Below are 23,849 nucleotides of genomic sequence, written 5' to 3'. Positions count from 1 at the left end.
TCAGCTTTACAGCACGGCACATAAAACCAAATGATTTCAAATGTTTGACAAAGTATCAAAGAATCCCTCCACCAAAACATGATCATGTTTTTGGCACAGTCTGGCTGTTCCCCAAATCAAAATTTATTTAGGGTCTGGCGTGCATCCTTGTCTTTGTTTTGCCGTCTCTGCAGTGTTATTGGATAAAAGTCTTTTAAGAAGTTTCTCGGTTTGTTTGATTCTTGTCAGATCAAAAGAGTTAAGTTGGATGATTTTTCCAAATTACATTATGGCAGGGCTCACTGCCATGGTTCCATGCTGCGTTCTCTGCAGATCAAAACTGCTGGCACTGAGCGGATATCAGACACTTACTAAATCCTCTGGCACACTGAGATGGCTGCATGCACATTCGTACACACATCAATGAGTTTGTACGCGTGCACTTTTCTAAACATCTGTTTCTGTCGTTCCTTTGTTTACATGTTTATGATTTTCCTGCACGACTAAACTGCAGTTTGTTTTAAAGATGAGACCGTTGGCTCACAAATGCGGGCTTTCAAACACAGCAATGTCAAAATACTGGAAGTAAAACTAACACGGAAAAATGAACTTCGATTAAAATTTGGAGGATGTGATTTTCTCTAAACGATATGTGTTGATTTTGGAGATTATCTGGAGGACAGCCGACTGGCGGGATCCTAATCCAATTTTTCACATCAGAGGAATTATTTTAAATGTAAAAGATTCAAACCTGTAGAGATTTAGTTGGTTAGTTTCTCTTTGTTGCTCTTTTTGGTTTAAGTCAGTTTGTGTCTTTGTTTTGTACTGTATGTCCTGTTGTCATTTTTATAGTTGAGTTTCTCGTTTTTCAAAGTCCATCCTCTCCGTCTTTTGCCAGCACCCCTTTTTAGATAATGTGTGCTCAATCAGATTTTCCCTTCATGACATCACAAAGGGCATGGCTTGCGTGCAGGGTTTTGTAGTGATGTTGTCTCTTTAGATGATTGCTTTGTTTCTTTGTTTGTCCTTTTGTTGTGTTTGTGTCTTTTCAAAGTTGTTGTGGTCCATTTGTATTAATTTGTATTTATCTCCTTGACATTGTTTTGTGACCTCTTTGTACAGTTGTTTGGTGTCTCTTTGAAGCAGTTTCGTATCTGATGGGAGATAAGTGTCTCTTCATAATTCTTTTGTCACTTGTTTTATTATTTTTTCTTTGTAATCCTTTATAATTGTTGTAGTTTCTTTGTGTTAAATGTAGTTTTTGTGTCTTTGTCTCTTTCTGATTGTTTATTAGAGCTTTGTGGCTTCTTTGTGTAGTACGGTTTGACATCCTATTAAGAGGCTCTGAAGCTCCCCCGACCTCTTTGGCCTCTTCCCAGTTGACTCATTTGGTGTTTTTATCCATCGGTACAGCTTGAACATGCCGTATATTATAGTATACATGCACGTGCCTCTGAATTAAGTCCTGGTTGTGTTTTTCTTCTGCCAACTTCAGGAAAGAGTTGCAGTCAACCAGCAGCGGCATGCAATCTTGAGTCACATTAAAGTCATTACAGACCTCGTTTAAATAGACAGGGGCCTCCTTTGAAAGCCATGGAGCTGCGGTAGTGGTGGGCTGATCATCGCTGCTACTCATCATTAGTGCCACGCACTGCTTATTAGCTGTAAAGTCAGGTGGCAGGCCGTCAAGAAGACAGGGTCACCTAATGATGACACGTGATGACCCGCAGCCGCTTACCTCACGCTGCAGCTGTTCAAATGTCAAATCATCAGCTGCTCCACTCAAAGACATCTGGTGCAGAGGCCTTTTAGTTCAGGAGATTTTTATTAATTTGCATGCTCCACTACTCTTCTTTTTTTAAATACATTCCATCCTCTGTCTGTTCAGCGCAGAGCGTTATTGACTTCTGGAAGAAAATGTCTCGCCACCCACCTCGTCAAACCTGAACATAACATGAGCTTCATGTCCTCAGGGTCTGTGCTCTGATTTCCTCTACATTTGGCTAAAGTATACACACTGTGGTGTGTGGGATATACAGTGTGTGTGTGTGTGTGTGTGTGTGTGTGTGTGTGTGTGTGTGTGTGTGCGTGTGCGTGCGTGTGTGTGTGTGATATACCCTCAGTGGTGGGTTTTAGAAAGTAGCAGCAGGAAAACTAAAAACGGGCAGAAGATTTCCGTGTTTAAGACGTGTTGTGATCAATGTTGTGTCCTGATACCAGAATTTAAAACACAGCACATCAGGTTTACAGGAAGACAGGGACAGCACGTGTTAGGCACGACATTTTCCTTAAAAGCAAAGATCATTAAAAGATTCCTAAGTATTCTGTCTGGTGCTGTTTTTAAAACTTTCATTTTTAACTTTTATTTTCATTTTATAAGGAAGTTCCATTGAGAGTCTTTTTTTTTTTTAAAGCGACACTCATAAATGTCATCTTTTTTAAAACTGTTTCCCTCTGTACCACGGTTCAGAGTATATTCAAGTATAAAAAAATACACTTGTAGAGTTGCCCCCTAATGGCCATTTAAAAGAATGCATGTTTATTCTGTCCCACTCTTGAGAAACAAAATGACTTGTTCATTTCTTTGATACAATTGGATTGGCTGGATCATCTAGCATTTTGCAGGAAAGCTAGATAACACTTCCAAAAATGTTTTTCCTCCTGAGTCTCACAGTAGTCCAGATTGAAGCGTTATTTGCCTTCTTTTATCACCCATAAAATAGGTTTCCTCTACACTGTGCCAGTGCTCCTCATCTTCATTTTCCCTTCATTTGCCCCCTCCCTTCTTTTCCTCCTCTCCTATGAGATGTTTTTGTAGCGCCAGAACAAACATGGGTTGAGGGGAAAAAGTCTCGCCTGCCAAAATTAGACCCCCAACTTTCTCTGTCTCTCTCTGTGCACTGCCACACTTCTTCACATGCAGTTAAAAAAAAAAAAAAAAAAAAAAAGCACGAAGTAGACGGCGGGAGAGAAGAGGGAGTAAAAGAAAAACAGTGTTAGCAGGATAGGAGTGGGAGGACGGCACCATTAACAGTCAGGGTCGCATGTTGTTCTTTGATTCCTGGGGTCTGCGGGGTCAGCGGCGTTCAGGTGTGATTAGCTGCGTGGAGGCGACGGGAGGTTTAGCTGTGAGCTTAGATCAGAGGCAGTTAATAACTCTAAACTGAGGCCTGCATGGCAAACTGCTGACTCTCTGAGAGGGAGAAAACACGCACTCTCTGCTTCATTCTTCTCATTCACTTGTATATTTTTTTCTTGTTGTTTGATTGTTCAAATTAAACTAGATTTAACTGGATCTTCATTCACTAAAGGATTGTACCAGCGTACATGGTAAATGGACTTGAGCTTGCAGAGTCTTCTGACGACTCAAAGGTGATGTTACCCTGCAGGCCTCACCTTCACGTTCACAAACAGAGTTTTCTATGCATTTTTCTGACCATCAGAAGTAACTAATCCCATTCATACACATTCACACGCTGCCTATGAAGTGCTGGGAGCAACTTGGGGTGTCTTGCATAGTGACACGTAGGACTGTTACTGCAGCAGCAGTTCGTTTTAGCCAACTGAGCCACAGATGCCCGGAGCCTGTCATCTGCTTTGTCTTTTTCAGCCATTCAAATAAAAAAACGTCAATGAAAGAAAAAAAAACAAGTGGAAAACAAAAGGCATTTGTATTTAAAATGAGTTTATAAGAAAAAATTTCGAAGAACAATTTTTTCCTGACATTTCTTATGACTTGACTTTATAGTGTTTTAAGCACGTGTGAAGATTCACACATGGACATATCATCAACCTGGTGTCGAAAGACTTGAAAAGACTTTGTGTCTCAAACAGATCAAACAGATACAATCAAAATTGTCATTGAAATAATGGTTCAGTTGACCTCTGATCAGATGTCACACTACAGATGGAAGTGACTATGAAAATCCCATTTAATGCACCGCTCCACTTTTCATCTGTGCACAGAGCTTTAGTGTCTTTTAGATCGATTTCTTTCGTATGATTTCTTAAACACATCTGTTTCTCTGTTTATGAAAGTGTTGACTTCCTGCATGTAGAAGTTTTTTCAAAAAACCTGACAGTAGCAATAAACAGGCTCTCTGCAACAGTGCCGCTGATCTCGGAGCCTGTCTGTGTTTATAATAGCACAGGTTTTCTCCCTGTTTGAAAAGATTAATAACACTACACCCTGCCTGTCAAGGCTGTTTAAATTTCTCAAGACTTTCCCCACCACGTTTCTCTCAACACTGGCAGAAAAAAAAGCAATTATAAAAATAGCTCACTTTTTTCCCTGCACCGAGCCTCTCTGCTCTCGTTTAAAGCCACTCTGTGCTGCAGAATAAAGAGGACCGGTTTTAACAAAGACCAGATTTCTCTGTGTTGTTTTTTTTTTTTTTTCTGGCCTCTTTTTTTTTTTTCTTCTATGATTTGACCACTCTGCCCCGAGCTTATCTGCAAAATTCTTGACATATTCTTCTGTAATTCTTCCTTTTTTTAAATGCGTCAAGAGATACTTTTCTCCTCTTCATTATTTTCTTCTAAATATGAACGGCTCTCGCCAGAAGAACATTTGACCTCATATGGACCTTTGCTGAGAATCACTCTAACAATGAGCCCCTTGGATTCACACATTTGTCTTCATGTTAGGACCAAAGATTAGATTAAGCTTTCATGCTAATTCAGGCATATTAACATGCTTTGAGCAGATGTGTTGATTATTGTAAACTGTCCTAATTCAATAAAAACATAATGGAATAAAATGTCTCTGAAGGTACACATATTCTGAAGTAGCGTGAACAATCTCTTTGAGCCTTTATATCTTGATTTGATGTTCATTGATTTAATTCTTATCAGTTTTTTTTCTCATAGTTTTTTTTTGAAAGAGGGCAATTAAGCCCCCGCTGACGCACTTTAAGCCACAGCAGTGCCATTAAAATGTCTGAAGTTTGCAATGACAGTAGTTAACCAACCCCTAAGAGGGCCCCATCACACATCACTCTCTGGCAATGAGCTGTTTAGCATGACACGAGTTATCCCTTTGAAAACTGTGTCACTGAAAGTCAGTGACAGAAAACGAAGAGGAATTATCTGACTAAGATTGAAAAATTGAGGAAGAGGAAAAGAGAGAAGTTGGACAGAGGTAAGGGGAGCAGACGATGACAAGAAATCCACTCATCCACTGTAAACCATTTGGGAGAGACACTAGATTGCACGCTGCCAGGAGAGAGAGTCAGGACTTGTGACACTGGCAGACAGGTCAGAGGGGCACCGTGTGAATCTTTGCCGCCGAAAGACCCCAACAGACTCTTTTCCCATTACGCATGTAATGGGGACGGGGCGAATCGGATACTTCTTTTGGGACTCGGACTTGAACAGAGGGAACCTGTGTTGATTTTCTTTAGGCTGTAACTACACATTACAAGCACACATACGGTGTAACTTTTCCCGCAAACTAACCGTGTGTAAACATATCCTACATGTCCCTCTTTGTGTACTAACACTAACACAAAGGATAACTGTATAATTAACCAGCTGTCAACACACTGGATTAAATTGATCTCTGAGTTGACACGACGAGGACCGTGAGGCCTGAGCTGCAGCCATCTCTTTAACAACCCAAGTGCACAGTCACAGCTTGGAGGAGTTAAAGAACGAGAGACTGTAACGTGTGTGTCCCTCTCATAGTGCGGCACGAGCTGACTGACAAATTGCTTTACGGAAGTAGTTTCCAGAATGTGTAATGACTTGAAGTTCTCAGACTAAGTTTATGTTGAAGCTTGCTCGGGCTGGCTCCAGAAATACGACTGTACAGTAATCATATTAGATTTATGGACACCCTGAAACGTTTTTTCTTCTGCTTCATCAGCTGTTGAGAAAGACTTACTTACTCATGTCTGTGTGATCACTTTTTAATTTATTATACATCAGGTTATTACCCAAAGTGTGCCCTCTGGGTCCCAGAGGAGGATAAGAGGACGCCGCCGAGTGGTTCTTATCTCGCTAACATCAGCAAAGCATTCACAATCCACACAAGTTCAATAACAACGTGTCAAAACGTTTACTCCTGCTGCAATTTGACTCTTATCTGGGATAATTAATGAGGAGATGCATTACAAATATTTAGCTTTAAGCTGTATCTTGCACCACTCTCCAGATCTCGACCGTCAGGCCCGGCAACAAGCAGACTAATCATCTTCCTGACAACGTATTTACGTTCAGCCGCTGAGGTATAAACAGACAGATATGTCTTATTACGAGGGCCCGACTGAGACGCGATATTTCAGGCTGATACTGATCAAAACTGGAGAGAGAAACAAATCATGTTCAGATTTATCGGCCGATAGCTTTCTTAGATGTACTGTATGTTCAGTCCGTAGAGAGAGAGAGAGACACATGTATTGCTTTGATTGTCCAAATGAGGTCAAACACTTGAGGAAAAGATATATAAAGAAGACCAGATGGGCTCTGCCCTTGAAGGTTCAGATATTTTTTGCACTTTATTCAACCACCATAGTCTGACTTTGTCGGGATTTAAGATTTATTTCACATTAAAACCAAAATCAATACAGATATGACAGAATGTCCTATTATTATATTTACATGATTTTCGGTTTGTTATTAAATCGTTTTTTTAATCAATATTAAAAGACGTGTTTTATAAGATATCACCAGCCTCACTTTTTATGATGACAGTGTTCACTGTTTTATCAGTGACTATACAACCTATACATGGGAGAATCTGGATAAAGGGTTAGTCATATTTCTCCTCATATGAGGAGCATGTGTGAACAATTAGGCCCAAGACATTTTTAGGAGTGCACAAGTGAAAATGCTTTTTTTATCCTCATTTGTACAACTATTTAGTTTATTTTTTTTCATACATTTAGATGAAAATGTGGTGCCATGTCTCATAATGAGTCCAGAGAGATCTGTTGGTTTACAGCCAGATCTGCCAAACTAAGTCTCCTTTTCAGCCCGCCTTCAGAAAACACAGCGTGCTGTTTTTCCTCACAATAGGCTCTTAACTCAGACTGTGAACTGCATTGAGAAACTCTGGATTTCGGTTTCACTTCTCCTCACCTCAGTGCCAGTGTCAACACGGCTGTGGTTCTCAGACGCTGGCCAGGATTGATGAGGATTCGCTCCACACCGCAAGCATCGCACCCTGTTCAGACTGAGGGGATGACAGGACCTCTTAGTTTTTGGATGCTCAGACCCCTTTGACACTTTCTGATACACTTCAGCTCTCCACGTCTGTCTAACACCGGGGGTCCTGCTGAACGTCTTTCAGTTAGGGAGAGTAGGTTAACAAAATATGGATTTGGACCTCATTGAGACACTATTCAGAGCTGACCGGAGATGCTGAAGGCGTTTTCGGATTGCAGGAACTTCTGGAACCGACCTCCTTTTTTATTTATTCCCCCTGCAGGAACTTTGAATTATTTCAGTTACTAGAAGAAGCCCACGAAGGGGAACCTTTTCAGCGCCTGTTTAAAAGTACCATTCAGCCCGTGCAAATGCAGACAGAAAAAAAGTTCCTGTGTTGTATATTTCTTAAGGGACTCTTTATGAGATACTATGTCTTCAAAAATAAATGAATAAATGTCAATGTATTTGTTCTTTTTAAAAGTTTATGTTTAAAATAGTCAGCTTTTATGTTCAGGACTGTCCAACACAGGACCATGGTCAGCCACTAAACTAAAAGATATTACACTAATACTATAATCAACAAATCATAAGACAATAAGTCATAGCTACCACTTTGCTATAGGCCAAAAAGCTAGCAGTTAGCTAACACGATTTGGAGTCAAAACCATTGCATTGGATGATTTTTACAATATGAAGTGTGTGTATTAAATCCATATTAACATCATGCCTGATCGCTCAGCGCTGTGGGACTCAGCACGAGTTATCATATTCTGCTAATAGTTCAAGAAATGTTGACGTCTGTCTTTGCTATTCAAAAGTACTCAGACCTTTGAGAATTATCGAGGTGGGGTGCAGGTGGCCTAGTGGTTCAATCACGCTCCATGTACAGAGGCTATAGTCCTCTGAGCGGACTGCTCAGATTCAGGATTAACCTGCAGCAGTAGCTCATTCTGTAGGGACTTGGGTTGAGAACCAAAGAGTTGCTGGTTCAAGTCTGGGTGTGGACCAAATCTGCAAGTTGGTCTGGTAGCTGAAGAGGTGCCAGATCACTTACTGATCACTGGCCGATGTGCCCTTGGTCAAGGCACCAAAACCCCCAACCACCATCATCTGAGACACACAAAAAAAGGAACATTTTTATTTCCGTTTGATTTATCGATATTCAAGGCGGGAGATAGATTTATTATTATGAAAATAAGTATTGTGATGCTTTTCTGTCTTCATTTTTAGCTCAAGCCTAATGCTACATGTTTGATTGTGTTTTAGCTACGCTGCTGTACCAAAACAAAGGAAGTCTACTGAGACTATGCTCACCTCCTCTACGCATGTCTGGACCAGGCTGTGACTTTTTTTTCCTCCTGTCTCTGAATGTTTTTTTCCCACACACGCAGTCACACATATTTGCACACAACATAAAACTCTGAGTCAAAGAAGTGCACACGCAGTTACTCTGACAAACCCTATCTCTCACACGTGTTTAGCTAAGACCTCGGCGGGGGCTTAATTGCCGTCTTGTTGTGGATTCTTTTTAGCGTGGCGCTGATTGATTGGGGATCAGCGCCCTAATATGGCTCATCTGGGACAGAACCTTTGACATGGCCCGGTCCCAGGGCGCTGACACTGTTTGAAACCAGAGACCCCAGCACAGCCCCCTCCCACAAAGCCTGTTGAATGCTGAATGCTGCCCAGGTCGGGGGGGGGGGGTGTTCACTAACATATTCAGACACACACACACACACACACACATGTGGACATGTGTCCATGGGGGGGTGGCGTGATGTGCAGCCAACTTTAACCATTAAAGTCATTTACATTATTAGGCGTCCGTAAAGGAACAAGTCTGTGTTGATGCTTGTAACCACACACAGCGAGTTTCATACGACACTCTTTATGAACACAGCTTTCACACTCAGTTTAGACAGGGCCCACTTCCTGTTTCCTGTTTCCCAGAATCCCCTGTGTCTGTCTGTAGGTGATCCTAGTTGGCAGGTCTGGTCAAGGTCAGGTCTGGCAAAGTGTGTGGTGTGTGTGTGTGTGTGTGTGTGTGTGTGTGTGTGTGTGTGTGTGTGGAGGGGGGGGTTATCTGAACTATGCCCTTAACCTCCTATGAACACACACACACACACACACACACACACACACTTCTACATAATCCCCTCCACCACCTAAATAAAGAAAAGTACACAGAAAAAGTCTTCTCTCCTGACTTTGTGTTAGAGTGTGTAAAAGAAGCACAGCGACTCAGAGTCTGTCTCAGGACAAGTCGAGCTTGTGTTTGCAGTTCGGACTCGAAGCCTCCGCCAGATGATATCTACCAATTTGTAGAGATTAGTAGGATTAATGTGGTTTTGAAGGAGAGAGTGTAGCCCTTTCAGTTCATTTGAAAATTGAACTTATCAATCGGTTTTGTATTTATTAGTCCTGGCGCCTAACTTATTGAATCAAACGACTGGAGGATATTACAGGTTGGATTAAAGTGAAAAAGTCGGTGTTTCAAACTGAGCTTCTCAGCAAAACATTTTGAATGTGAAGTTCAGACACTAAAGAGCTGGTCAAATGAGGACTGATGAAGTCCTTCTCATCACAAGCCTCCTATAAAAAAAACAAAACAAAAAAACACAAGTCCTCTCCTGATCCGCCCAGGAACAAACTTCACCCTAACAAATTCAATTTGTTATGTCTATATGGAGACAACCATGAACTCCACTTACAATAGTGCTAGTGTCAAAAGGATCATCAACTATGCGGCATGTCATTTCCCCATTTAAAGAATCTAATAATGTCCATGTAATGAAGCCAAAACAGCCTGAAAAAAAAAAAGGTCTGAGAGTCAACTGTGGTGCACGAGGCGAGCTACCAAAGGAAGAACATTCATTTTACCCTCATATGGATGTGTGTGTTTAAAGTAACATACACACAATCCTGTTCACATGCAGAAGGATACAGCTGTGAGTGTAACGAGTCCCTTTAAAGCCCTCGGCCTCTTGTAGTCAGTCATCCAGTTTAAAAACAAGCAGAGGATGGATCAGCTCAGGTTGAAGTTGAGGTTGCTGCTTTGATTCACCTGACTGTTATCCAACCATTATTTTCCCTTTAATTATTTATCATCTGTACACCGCTGAACGTGCTGAATGTGGCACTCTCGTGTGGGTTTTATGTGAGCGGAGAAAATGCAATCACTCTGGTGATACATAGCACAAAGGAGGGAGAGAAATAAGACCAACCAGAGTGTAAGTCATGGACGAGTCATGGTTAAGTCATGCAGCTGCGATTTGATATGATGAGGCTTCAGTCAATGGATGTATTCATGGCTGCAGAGAGTTCAGACTTTGATTTTATTATTGGCGTGTAATAAAGTCTGGTACTTTCTTCTGATGATTTCTGCTGGAATAACAGCATGTATCACCATACAAGTCATATACTTTCATCACGGCATGTTTAAGAGCTTTGTTTGACTGTGTGGAGGTCTTATGTAGGATTTCCTTAAAGCACACGTCTGTTTGTTTCTGTGTCCCACCGACACCTCTGACAGCAGCGTGTGGAAAGAGGGATTATTTAAAGGCTGCACAGTGTGACAGTGTTCACTAGCGTGCCCCCACCCACACACACACACACACACACACAATACAGGCCCTTTTATTGAGTCCTAATCGCTCTCATCGAGGATCACTCCACTTTCCTCAGAAGCCCGCGCTCCTGTTCAGACGTGTGCGTTCCTGTTCCTCGAGCGTCGTCAGTCGCCAGTCAGCCAAAACATGTGTCCTCCTGTCTTCTTTAAGTGTCTGCCTTTGTGTGTTCAGATTGAGATCTGTGATCTAGACAATAAGCTGTCGTAAATCATGCAGGGAAGTGTGTGAGCATGTGTGTGTGTGTGTGTGTGTGTGTGTGTGGAGAGGGGTTGTGGGGTTACATGCTGTCTAAATCAAAGAATAAGTCGTTTTGCTCTCGGCTATCTCTCTTCTCTCCCCCTGTAATGTCTTTTGCGCTCTCTTTGCTTTTCCTGTTATTATTGTTTCCACACGGATGTTTCAAGGCAGCCTGGAGTCAATTCAAGGAAGGAAAATGAAAGACAGGAATTTTTACTGCAGCAAAAATGAAAAACAGGCATAAAGTTTAAAATGCTCCAACAAAGTCAAACAACTTTGAGAATATAGATCATAAAGCTGAAAATGTATTGATCTGGACATTTTTCATGCAATGTTTGTGAAACATTGGAGGGAAGACGAGGAAGGGAAATGGATTAAAACATTAAAAATCAACTCATGACATTATTTCTGACAATAATGTCTTAATACTTCTTTTGGATGTCATTTATCACTGAATGTCAGAATCGATGTTTCACTTTCTACACTTAAAGTTTAACACATTAAAAGACACATTTTGAATAGAGTTTTGAATGAATGAATTATGAAATCAATCAGTCTTTAGTTGTGTTATCTCGAGACACTAGAGGGCGGACCTTCCTCTTTGTTTTTTTAATATTACATAAGAGCAGGCCGCCTGTCATCGATGATGAAAACTACGGAAACATTGTAGGTCTCATTTTGGATGGAAATCTGAAGGAATTGAAGAGATTTTGTAAGATGGTGGAGGGCTTTCCTCAGACACTACGTGCTGTATTTGTGGGGTTCTTGCAGGTCTACACTGCGGTCAGACTACAGTACACATTTTCATTATTGTCTTGTTGACTTGCATCAAATAGCTAATCCCTAAAAAACTATTATCTCTACTTGTGTTCTGAACTCTTCATGTTATATGTTTGAAACATTTCAAACTACTGATATAAAAAAAAAACAGTTACCAGAAGAGCCAGGCTGTAAAATGGACTCAAGATGAATCCGTTTTTCTTCTCTTTTCCGTTTCGTTAAGTGAATAGAGTTCGACAGATACTTTGCACCGTGACATTGTAAAATGAATAACTGTCTTTGAAAGGGACGAGACAAAACATCAAGGTTTCATGATAACTCGCCCCATATTTCGCACCGTCTTACTTCAAAGTTTTCTCTGTCCCTTTCTCTCGTCCTCTGTCCATTTTCACATTTCTTTCCCAGACTTTCTCTTTCTCCGTCTGTCTCTGTCGTTTGTTTCAGGGATCTGTGCAGCCAATAGGTCAGTGATTAGTCAAACAAAGCCGCCCTTTCCCTCTCTAGTAATGGATTCTACTGTCTAACCTCTGCGCTCCGTTTGTTTGTAAGTCTCTGTCCAAACACCACTGGGTTTATGTTTAGTTTTAGGACAACCATTAGTCTCCTGTCCTGCTAATTGACAGGCTGATTGACACCTTTACTCCCCCAAACCCTTCCCCCCTCATCTGGACCCCTGATACCCTGCAGCCCTTTAGGGAAGTGAAGTCACCGGTCGGCAGCGTTGTGAGGAGTGATGGGATTGATGTCGGCCCTTTTCATACATGTCCAGTCATTGTGTGTGTGTGTTAACCCTTTCATTAAAAGTCTTAAGCATCATCAACAGTGTCACTACGTGCAGCCTGTGTGTGGACAGACGCTACAAATACTTCAGTAGAGTTCAGACTCGCACATTTCCCTCCAGCTCAGATACCTTTTCTGTGGACTGATTCGATAAGATCAGCTCGCAAGTTTAACTCAGTGAAATAAATAAATACGTTAACTCTATTTATAATCAGGAGTATTTCCACAATATGTGGTTTACGTAACGCCTAAAATAACGTTTGCCTGTTGTCTTTTCTCTGGGAAAATTCCTCAAACTCAGACGACGTGATGCATTTTGACCTGCAGGCAGTCGAGACAATAACTTCTTTGAAATAAATACAAGAACTCTTTATTAAGGAGCGATAACCACCCTGCCTCTCGCCCGGGTAAAAACTCTTTGGATGTTATGATATCCAAACTTTAGTAGGTCTACAGCAGGTAGCAGTGGTGTTTTCGGGGGGTGGGGGGGAGGGGGGGGGGAGCGCACAGTTGGCCACCCCAGTCGAAACATTGGACACACCTCTGGTCTATACGCCTTGTATACATGAGTTATGACTGATGTATATCATCTGTTTTGACTGGCTTAGTTCAGTATTTGAATCCTACCATAAAGGGTTTGATGAGTTCCATGAAACGAGCTGAGCTAATATTAGCGGCAGCTCACCTTGCAGACCCCCTTCATGGTGTTTACAGAATTATCAAGGGGAGGGGGGAGGACATCTTTACCATTATATTGCATTATAATGTAATGTATTTGTATTTGTTTGATAAGACAGTGAATAGAGTAGGAAATTAGGTGAGAGAGAGAGAGAGAGAGAGTGGGGAATAACGTGGGGGAGGGCATGAACCTGGGCGGCCATCTTGAAGGGTCCCAAACCTCTGTACTGTAGCTGGGCGTGACCTCACCACTCGGCCATCTGTGCCCCATAGTTAGTGATTTCTATGAGCTGATACTGTCATATGATGCCACATGAAGAACTTCTTTAAACTTATTGTTGTCAACATTTCCTTCCCACGAATGTCCCGTGTCTATGATGTTCTGAGTTTGGCACGTGTGCTACCTTTCATTAACTGTAAACAGGAAGATTAATGCCGAACAGATTCGGTTTCCTCTTCTGCTCTTTCATCGTCCGTCACAGAAATACTTTGAGGAGACGAGGAGTCTCTTGCGGACAGCGACCTCCTGATGGTTCATTGTTTACTCCCTCTCTTCTCTCCACAACCACAAGTGTCTTCGATTAGTAGCTGGACACTTTCCCTTCAATACAAACCCCCATCAAATCCTCCACTCAGAGGACTCTTTAGACTCGTCATAAATGTTGCCGCCATTTCAAAAGACAACATTAGGAAGACTGAAGTGAGAAAGGTAACGTTTAAGTTGTTGAGATTGAATTTTTTACACAATTTTCTTTTAGCATATACAGTAGATCGACACGAAGCGAGCCAGTGTCAGCATGGCTGCTTCAGAGGCTCATCCCTTCATAAATAATGAGGTGGGGTGAATTTTGATTGGTCAGTGAACTGCTGTCCTCATACTTCTTTGAAGTCCTGTGGCGAGGCTCTCTGTTGTGTGTAGATCTGGATTATAGATCTGGACTCAGAGGGAAAAGGCTTCTCCTTGTAATTAACCCTAATAAAACATTACATGGCGAGCCCGTGGTGTCGGTGTGTAAAATAAAAGGCCTGAACGGTCTCTACTGTTTGCACAAATAGCAACCACACTTGGCTCTGGTGGCCTGGGAGAGATCTCACACACACACGCATACATTGTATTGTACATACAAACGGACACACAACCACAACATGTGATGAGATGACTCTTAATGTGTCATAGGTCCATGTCATCTCTGCTGCTCTGAACTTAATTATTTATCTAGAAACAGTGAAGGGACGATCTGAGCTGAACTCGTCCTGTTAAGGACGGTCAGACTGGGCACAGTTGTAATTTGACTGAGGGGATCGTCTGCTCTCCCTACTCATTTACTTGTCTGTGTGTGTGTGTGTGTGTGTGTGTGTGCGTGTGCGAAGAAGTGTGTGTGTGTGTCCCCAATCCTTTGTGATGCACAACCAAACAAAGCCCTCAGCAGGCTCGATACTTTCCAGCCTTCAGTTGGTATTAAAGGTTTTAGCATTTGTGTTCATGTGTTAGCATGTGTGTGTTTGTGTGTTAGCATGTGTGTGTTTGTGTGTTAGCATGTGTGTGTTTGTGTGTTAGCATGTGTGTGTTCATGTGTTAGCATGTGTGTGTTTGTGTGTTAGCATGTGTGTGTTTGTGTGTTAGCATGTGTGTGTTTGTGTGTTAGCATGTGTGTGTGTTTGTGTGTTAGCATGTGTGTGTTTGTGTGTGAACATGTTTGTGTTTGTGTGCAGTTTGAGTTGTGAACACGAGTCAGTCTTTATTTTTCCGGAGCTTTCTTTTCGTTCAACTATAAAAACGTGTAATAAAAGAATCCTTCCTACTTTAACCTCTGAGTGTGTAGTTGTCTTTTCGTTGTGGTTATCTATTATTATTTCAGGGTATTTAGGAGGGGAACCAAATAGGATTTAAGTGAACTTTTTGGCTAGTGTAATAAAATCTGTTATTATATCTTGCTGCTCTGATTTCTTCTGTTTCTCAGCTTTTTCCTGTGTGAAGTTACATGTATCTGTAATCTGCAAATCTACCGTCTCAAACAAGCTTCGCCAAACTCTGTGTGTTTGTGCCTTTTCATGTCCATTTAATCACATCCAGAAGATGCCCACCTAATCATCCCTCCCTCAGCGTCTCGCTCTAAATCTAACTCTTTCCTTCAGCTTTATTACAGACATGATTTTCACCTTCGGAGATGATTCTCTTTGCCAAAGGAAAATATCTCATGTAGCAGTTTGTGGGCTGATGAAGGGGTGTTAAGCTTTCTTCAGGCACACCACAACATGAGCTCAGTATTAGCTGTGTCCATATTTTAGTAGAAAATCACATATTCCAAAGATACAATCAGCTTAGAAGTGTATTAAGCTGTAAATGTAGCGTTACCGTATCTCCATGGAATCAGGGGCATGCAGACCACTACCAAGAGTTCAGTGTGTGTGTGTGTGTGTGTGTGTGTGTGTGTGTGTCCATGTCTGGAAAGCCCATTTAGACCTGTGTGTGTAGAGAGAGAGAGAGAGAGAGAGAGAGAGAGAGAGAGAGAGCGAGCTGACCTCGGCCTTTCAGTCACTTAACACTCCTCTGAGAAACGAAACCTAACGACCTCGTTCTCACACCAAAACTTAAAAAGCGGTGTGTGTGTGAGTGTGTGTGTGTGCGTGTGCGTGCGTGTGCGTGTGCGCGTGCTTCTACTAACCTGTTCTTAGTCTCCACTGAATGTTTGCGGCTTTAAGCTCTGAAATATGACGATCACGGTGCCGCTCTAGCATCAGATTTTAACTGGACCTTCAAAATAAAGCTTTCAAATTAGCAATAACACATGAACCATATGCAGAGTTGAATATATTATTATGAAGTTTGATTTATGGACGTGCAACACTGATGGTTGCATTTTTAACGTGGCAAAATCCTTTGCAGTTTGGTTTCGCTTCGGCAGATCTGCAGCATGAAGACCTTCAAACCGCCTGTAGCTAGAAGATCTTTTTTAGCATGTGCATGTTGCACCATGCACTCCCTCCTATATGTTGTGGTTCTTCCTGGTCTTAAAGTCCCCATATGGCACGATTTAAAGCACACGGCACAGTGAGCTCACGCTGAGAGAAGGGCCTGTGGTTTGTACGTGTGCACGTATGAACAGTGTTTGTACTGAGTGAGAGAGGTCAAAGAGAAGACTTAATATAGATGAAACACTGCGAAGGAAAGGGGACCACGAATTCAACAGAGCGAGTTAAAACTGTGATCATCTCTCTCTCTCTCTCTCTCTCTCTCTCTCTCTCTCTCTCTCTCTCTCTCTCTCTCTCTCTCTCTCTCTCTCTCTCTCTCTCTCTCTCTCTCTCTCTCTCTCTCTCTCTCTCTCTCTCTCTCTCTCTCTCTCAGCATGTGTTTCAGATTATGGCTCATGATGACATCTCTCTGCCATAAACAGGAATAAAGCCAAACATTAATTCCTAATGCGGTTTTCATCTGTGTGTAAAGGGGTGTGTGTGTGTGTGTGTGTGTGTGTGTGTGTGTGTGTGTGTGTGTGTGTGTGTGTGTGTGTGTGTGTGTGTGTGTGTGTGTGTGTGTGTGTGTGTGTGTGTGTGTGTGTGTGTGTGTGTGTGTGTGTGTGTGTGTGTGTGTGTGTGTGTGTGTGTGTGTGTGCGTGTTTGTGCATTTGTGTGTGTGCAGGCTTGTTTCAGATTTGTGACTCTGACTCTGAATCTGATTTATCTTCAGCCTCTACAAAGGGAAAGCGCGTGGAGTCAGGCCAGCATTAACACTCACACTGTCATAATGCTGACACTGTTAGGATGACCTGACATGTTGATCAGTGGATTTCTATAATCGAAGTATCATTGAAGGAAAATGGAGCCAAGTAATGCAACAGCCTCAAAGAGAATCAAAGTAAATGTCCAGGCAGAAATACATGACTTTGAATGAAAGTCAACTTTTATTCATTTATTAAGATCATAGATCAAATATCCCGTTCCCATGGTTACGCTGTTTTCACTTCCACTGTACATTTAGTAAAACACATTCAAAGGTCGGACTGACTTCAGCTGCGTTTCCCTCCACTGAAGAGCCACTTCACAGTTTTGTGTTATATTCAAACTAACAGTGACCTCTAGTGGAAGCTGATTAAACTGCAGCGAGTTCATGCGACTACAGCTGGAGCTGAGTCTGCAACAGAGGCCGTGACCTCCGTGCAACTTCTGAAGAAGTGGTTTTGTTCATAGTCAATCTGTATTCAGTATGCTATTTACATCCCAATTATTCCCTGTGAGAAAGAAAAAACAAAAAAACAGCATAAAGGCTGTTTCACATCAAAGAACAAAACATCAAGTTTACATGAAATCACTTTAATGATGTTAATTTAGAGAACATGAACATTTACTGTTCAATGCTTCAACCTGCCTTGGACTTCAATCAAAGCCTCTCCAATAATAAAACCTTGTGGATTGTTTTATGCGTTTATATTTTTGAGTAATAAACATGTTTTATGTACATCAGTGGTTATGATGCTGCAGTTTTACACAGCTCTGTTTTAACCTTTTTTCTGATTTGTTCTTCAGTTTGTGTCTTTATTTCACACCTGATTTGTCAATCATGTTTGTTGTTTCCAATGCTAATAAAGCCTGTTGGGACTCAACTGAATTGGAACAACACACACACACACACCCAAACACACACAATGTGTCCTAACCTGTGTGTCTGTGTGTTGCAGGGATGATATTGATGAAGAGGGATTCTGTCAGCCGTACAGAGGGATCGCCTGCGCACGCTTCATCGGCAACCGCAGCATCTTTGTCGACTCTCTGCAGATGCAGGGCGAGATCGAGACGCAGATCACAGGTGAGAGACAGACCACATGTGTACGAGTGACTTTAATCCCTTTAATAACAAAAACATCAGTTTCACTTATTGAGAAATAAGTACTTGCACATTTTTTTTAAATGTTCATTTTCTGGGGGGGCTAGTAGCCTGGTGATTAGTGTGCGTGGCCCACCATTCAGGTCACCTGAGTCCGACTGTCTGAGCGGTGGCTGCTTCCTCTCTCTCTCTCTCTGTCTCTCTCTCTCTACATCTTATTATATACGCCACAACACAAGTAATCCTTGTTGTTTGCTGTAAACTGAAGTTCTGCTTTTATCCAAAAAAATCGACTTCAACCCCGCCACGTTTTTTTTTTTTTTTTATGGGCTACCAGGTTAAACCCTTAACGTTCCAAGATTGAAAAGAGGCCAATTAAGTATTGAAACATAGCAGGTTTACAAGGCAGAGAGGAGGACGTCATCTCTGGAGTTCAGAGGAAGTTTGAACAGCCCACACGCTGGTTCGAAGCGTTGAACGTGTCAGTGTTGTTTTCTGCAGGTTATCGTTCATGTGAACGTTCACGACTCCACACAAGCAGAACATTTGGAGGACAGAAGGTCATGACCTCTGACTGTAATCTCCGAGCTCTAGTTCAGATTTATGACACCGCAGGATCGGGCCGTAGACGTCAGCGGGACTCTGAAGCGTCGATTATATGTTCTCTTGGTGGCTATTTATTTTCCTAATTTAAAAATCACTTTCACTGATCTTTCGGGCTCTTTCCTTTTGATTCAAGCAGCATGTTCTGCGGGAGCACACGAACAACTGCCATCTTCAGTTATTCACTTTGAAAGGGCCTGTCTTCTTCTGCGTCCCCCGCAGAGCTGCTGCCCTGATTATCCCGACCACAGAAGACGCACATGTTCGTAATAACTCTGCAGCCAGACTATGAATCACACATTTAAAGCTGCAGCTACCTTTGTCAGATTCCCCCTTTGATCCTTCGCCTGTTTAAATGCTCAAAGTGGGATGATTGCTTGACTTCATGGTAGGTCATCGTACACAAATATTGTTGGGAAATGAATAAACCTTTATCATCTCACTCTTGATGGATCCATCACTGCCTGACATATTTGAAATATTTTCAAAAAGTGGGCAGAAAAGGACTTTCTATCCTGCGCTTTAGCTTTTAAACTATTCACTATGGCGTGGCCGTTTTCCCCCGATGAACACGCGAGGCTTTAAAAATGCAACAATGCTGTGCTGTATTTTCACCACATCTTTCTTAAATTCATTGACAAAACAAAACAATTTAGAACAAACATAAAACACGTTACTGAGCAGCGTGTTATTTGGGGGTCCGCCGTGCTTGCAGAGTTACCCTGTAATTGGTTTTGTGCTGTTTTCATGTTGTTTTGTTTTGGATGCACTTTTAAGCATTGTAGGCCGAGTCAGAAATCGGGGAGAGAAAGTGTGGGAGGGAAAGAAGCCCCAGCTTAGATGTGAACCAGGGCCGCCAGCTCTCGTGCCCTGTTGACAAATATCACTGATTTATTTCTGAACATTTCTTTCTTTCACCCTTCTTCTGTGATTTGATCTGCAGCTCTACTTCGTGTTTGACTTGTATGTTATTAACTTAAGGTTTCTCATACTGACATAAAATATCCTATACACACTTAAAAATACAGGAAATGTTTCTTTTCTATTTTTCATAAAAGAAGAATTAATTTAGGGAAATAATATTTCATTGTAACTTAAATAATATTAGTGAACTGTCTCATGAAGAGAACTGAGTAGATGTGTTGTGTCTCTTCTTCTCAGCTGCCTTCACCATGATCGGCACGTCCAACCACTTGTCCGATCGTTGCTCCCAGTTCGCCATCCCCTCTCTCTGCCACTTTGCCTTCCCCACCTGCGACCGCAGCACGGGCGCCGACAAACCCCGGGACCTGTGCAAAGACGAGTGTGAGATCCTGGAGAACGACTTGTGTAAGACGGAGTACATCATCGCCCGCTCGAACCCCATCATCCTGAAGAGACTGAAGCTGCCCAACTGTGACGACCTGGCCGCTTACGACAGCCCCGACGCTGCAAACTGCCTGAGGATCGGCATCCCCATGGCCGAGCCCATAAACAAGAGTAAGAGCTGCTGTTTAAGATTAGAAGGTTTCTAACTAAGGTTAGCTTGTTTGTGTCTCATGATAGTTAAACTGGTGCTCGCCAGCAGCACGGAGGTCACAGGCATCAAGGATAAGACAGTCATGTCACTGTCGTACTGAAGTAGATCTTCGGCAACCATTGAATAAAAAGTTTCTTAATTATGTGAACTTCTGTCCGAGTGAAAAGTTTGGGGGGTTTTTTTGCACCTCTGCGAGCAGCGTCCCACACAGCCTCACCTTCTTCTCCCCTCAGATCACAAGTGCTACAACAGCAGCGGGGCCGACTACCGAGGCACCGTGAGCAAGACAAAGTCAGGGCGTCAGTGTCAGCCGTGGAACTCTCAGTACCCTCACAGCCACACCTACCTCGCCGTCCGCTACCCGGAGCTCAACGGAGGACACTCGTACTGCCGTAACCCTGGCAACAAGCACGAGGCGCCCTGGTGCTTCACGCTGGACGAGGGGGTCCGCATGGAGCTGTGTGACATCGCCGTCTGTGGTGAGAGACCCCAATGTGTCAGAGATGATGAGTCTGTCTTTTTTTACACTTTGAACCCAAAGACAGTGTGTACTTTAATGTCTTAGTCGTTATATGCTCTTTATTTGTCATGTAATAACCCATAGTTTATCATATTTCCTGTCACTGTCTTCCTACAGATCACAAGGAGCGGTCCAGTGGCAGCAACATGGAGATCTTGTACATCCTGGTCCCCAGTGTGGCGATCCCATTGGCCATCGCTCTGCTCTTCTTCTTCATCTGCGTTTGCCGTAACAACCAGAAGTCCGCCCGGCCTCCTGCCCCCCGTCAGCCCAAACCAGTGAGGGGCCAAAACGTGGAGATGTCCATGCTCGCTACGGCGTTCAAACCAAAGGTAGAGCTTCAGCGTGACACATCTGCACCCACCTCACAGAGAACTGATGCTGCCTTCCACTTGAACCCGGGATGTGGGAAACTCCGAGTTCCCAGTCGGAAGTGTCAACCGGAACGCCCGCTGAAGTCGTATTTACTAGTCGGAAAGTCGGAGAAACTCGGAGTAGCCCTCGTTAGCCCTCTTTTTGTAACCTCGGGTGTGACGTCCTTCGCAGCGTAACAGAACCCATTATTTTACATCCGTCTTCCATCTGTTCTAATAACTGTCACTAAACGAGGTGATAACATGGAGGAGGCTGAAAAAGATGACGATTAAGATAAAGAGTCGACTCCTGTGATTAAACCTCCTCTGTTTGTCTTTTGAAGTCATGTGGTCAGAGAAAGGAGTCCAGACTAGCACAGGCCTCTCTCTGCGTCAACAGGGATACGCTGCAGCATGCTGGACTTACTGAGTGTGTGTGTGTGTGTGTGTGTGTGTGTGTGAGTGTGTGGAACGACGTGTGTCAGACGAAGCTTCAGATCTCTCTCATCAGCGCTCAGCAGCTCCAGGAATGTTTCGTCTCTTGTTTATTTCTCCTTTTCCTCCTCTCACTTCATCCGTCTCTCTTTGTTTCTCCTCCTCTGTCTCTCCCTCCTTTTTTCCCCCTCCACTCTCCTTTCACTGAACCTCTTTGTAAAGTAGATCATCGAGCCGTCACTCTGCCAGCCAGCCCAACACATAAGCTCACTGTATCATATTTCTCTCAGGGTCGCACACTCACTCATATCCCGTCTGTTTATCTTTTTCCACATTATTCCGTCGCTGCTGGGTTATCTAGACAGCCTGTCTGCAAACTGGAGCTTATTCTCAAGGTGATGTGTATAATATTACCATCAACAGCTCTGGAAAGAACCCGCAAAATGTCAATGAAGCGTCAGAAGCCATTAATATCTGCGCTTTCCTTAACTTGTGCATGGAGCAAATGTTTCCCTGATGTAAAAAGAGTGCCGTGTTTCAGCGACAACCTTCAAACTGCAAAGAGTTGATAATATAAGAGATCAATGAAGGTTTCAGGAGAGACAGCCGTGCAATTTAGCACTTTCACAGGAAAAAAAGGGTTTACTGCATATACATCAGAGCAAATGATCATCCATCGTGAGATAAAAAACAGTCTGAAACTAAAGCAGAAGTTCATGCTGCTCAGAGTGAGCTCTGTTAGTGATGATTAAATGCTCAATTTTAGAGATGGGTCACATTCATTTTGTGTGTACAGAAACGATCTTACATTTGATATCTGACGATCTGTCTGCTCTGAGTTTGTGTAAAATCCAATTTGCTCACAAAATAAAATCCTGTTGAAACATTTCTGGGGAATGTATTCCAAGGTCCTCTGGTAAGATAAGATATGATCATCCTTTAATCATCTCACAAACAGTGTCAGAGCAACACAGCAGAAAAATCACACAGTGCAAACATTGAATCAGATAAAAATAGAACCATGTAAAAAAAAACATCAAAAATAATTAAAAAGAGCCAGTAACAGGGCTACAGTAGTGAGTCTGTATAACATGTATGAACACTATCATGCAGTGTCACACACAGAGCATGTAAGGATGGACATGTGGTCCCATAAGTAATCAATGCAAATCACATCAGGTGGCAATGACATCTTATTAGATTATTATTGTTTTATTGATTATTATTATTGATTATTATTTGTGGGTGTGTAGACACATTCTGATTTTATAAATGAAAACTAGTGGGCACAGCTCTCCTTACATAGAAGTTATGGGGCTCAAAGGAAAGAGCAGTTAATGTGGATAAGATTGAAATGAAAAGGGATAAACGTTAGAGATGAAGAGAAGCTAACAACATGGGGTAAAGTATTAAATGTTTGTGTCCATGCTTGACATCCTGATCTAACATCTCTAAAGATCCTTCATGTCTGAATCACAAACAGAAAACATTGTTTTTTTAATTCCAGAGTAAGTTCTCAGCTATTCCAGCGCATGCGTCCTTGGCGTATAGTCATCCTTGCTGCAGGGTCAAACAGAGGTCATCGCCTGTGACAACCTATTCAGACACACTTAAACACACACGCACACACAGATCTGCTGCGGTGTGCAGAGGATCTGAGGGTTTGGGTGTGAGAAGGAAAGACGGGGGTGAAACAAACCCATAACTAAAAACATCTGTGTCTTTCATAACATCAGCAACCCCCGACACACACACACACACACACACACACACACACACACACACACACACACACACAGCACCCCCCTCAGAGATCATACGGGCCTGTGTGTTTCATTTCTGCTCACCGAGGAATTTCATTATTCATCTCAGAGTTCCTGGAATCTGAAAATCTCTGCCAACCTCTGATCACCTTTTATCTTCAAGTACAAACACACACACACACACACACACACACACACACACACACACACACACACACACACACACACACACACACACCTACTGTTACTCTTACTCTCTTTAACACACACAAACCCACACTGACAGAAACCCCTCTCTCTCTTCACCTGGCCGGCTCTAACATGTGAGTTCACCCGGAGTGTCTCCCCTCTCAAAGATTCATGCTTTTCCTTTCGTGTCTAATTCGTCTTTTTTCCGAAGGATTTATCGGTCAGTCGTCCTAAAAGCTGCTATCCTGTCAGTAAATTGACATTTTCTAGCTGTGAACGCGTTGCCAGATTTCACGTTTTTCCCACACGGCTCTCCAAAAGCTTGAAGGGAGCTGACGTAATGTGTTGAGTTTTGTTATGAAGACTGTCTCCTCAGACGGCTGTAATTGTTCTGTTTGTCTTTAACGCCTCGGTCG

The 23,849-nt window shown here is 42.5% G+C and overlaps 2 protein-coding genes across 2 annotated transcripts in view; both read left to right on the top strand.

The window, feature by feature from the left end:
* Positions 1-9,967, top strand: part of alg6 (ALG6 alpha-1,3-glucosyltransferase) — a 175,569-nt gene extending 165,602 nt beyond the window's left edge. Inside the window, exon 15 of the mRNA XM_079351438.1 lies at positions 9,950-9,967. The gene's annotated coding sequence lies outside the window, so the exon portion shown is untranslated. The remainder of the gene's footprint in view (positions 1-9,949) is intronic.
* ror1 (receptor tyrosine kinase-like orphan receptor 1) overlaps positions 1-23,849 on the top strand; it is a 127,140-nt gene that overhangs the window by 97,316 nt on the left and 5,975 nt on the right. Inside the window, exons 5-8 of the mRNA XM_079351431.1 lie at positions 17,906-18,033; positions 19,816-20,133; positions 20,407-20,652; positions 20,811-21,025. Of these exons, the coding sequence (XP_079207557.1) occupies positions 17,906-18,033; positions 19,816-20,133; positions 20,407-20,652; positions 20,811-21,025 (907 nt within the window). The remainder of the gene's footprint in view (positions 1-17,905; positions 18,034-19,815; positions 20,134-20,406; positions 20,653-20,810; positions 21,026-23,849) is intronic.

Source organism: Symphodus melops, assembly GCF_947650265.1.
Source record: "Symphodus melops genome assembly, chromosome: 8".
NCBI lineage: Eukaryota > Metazoa > Chordata > Actinopteri > Labriformes > Labridae > Symphodus > Symphodus melops.
This window is presented reverse-complemented; position numbering and strand designations above follow the sequence as displayed.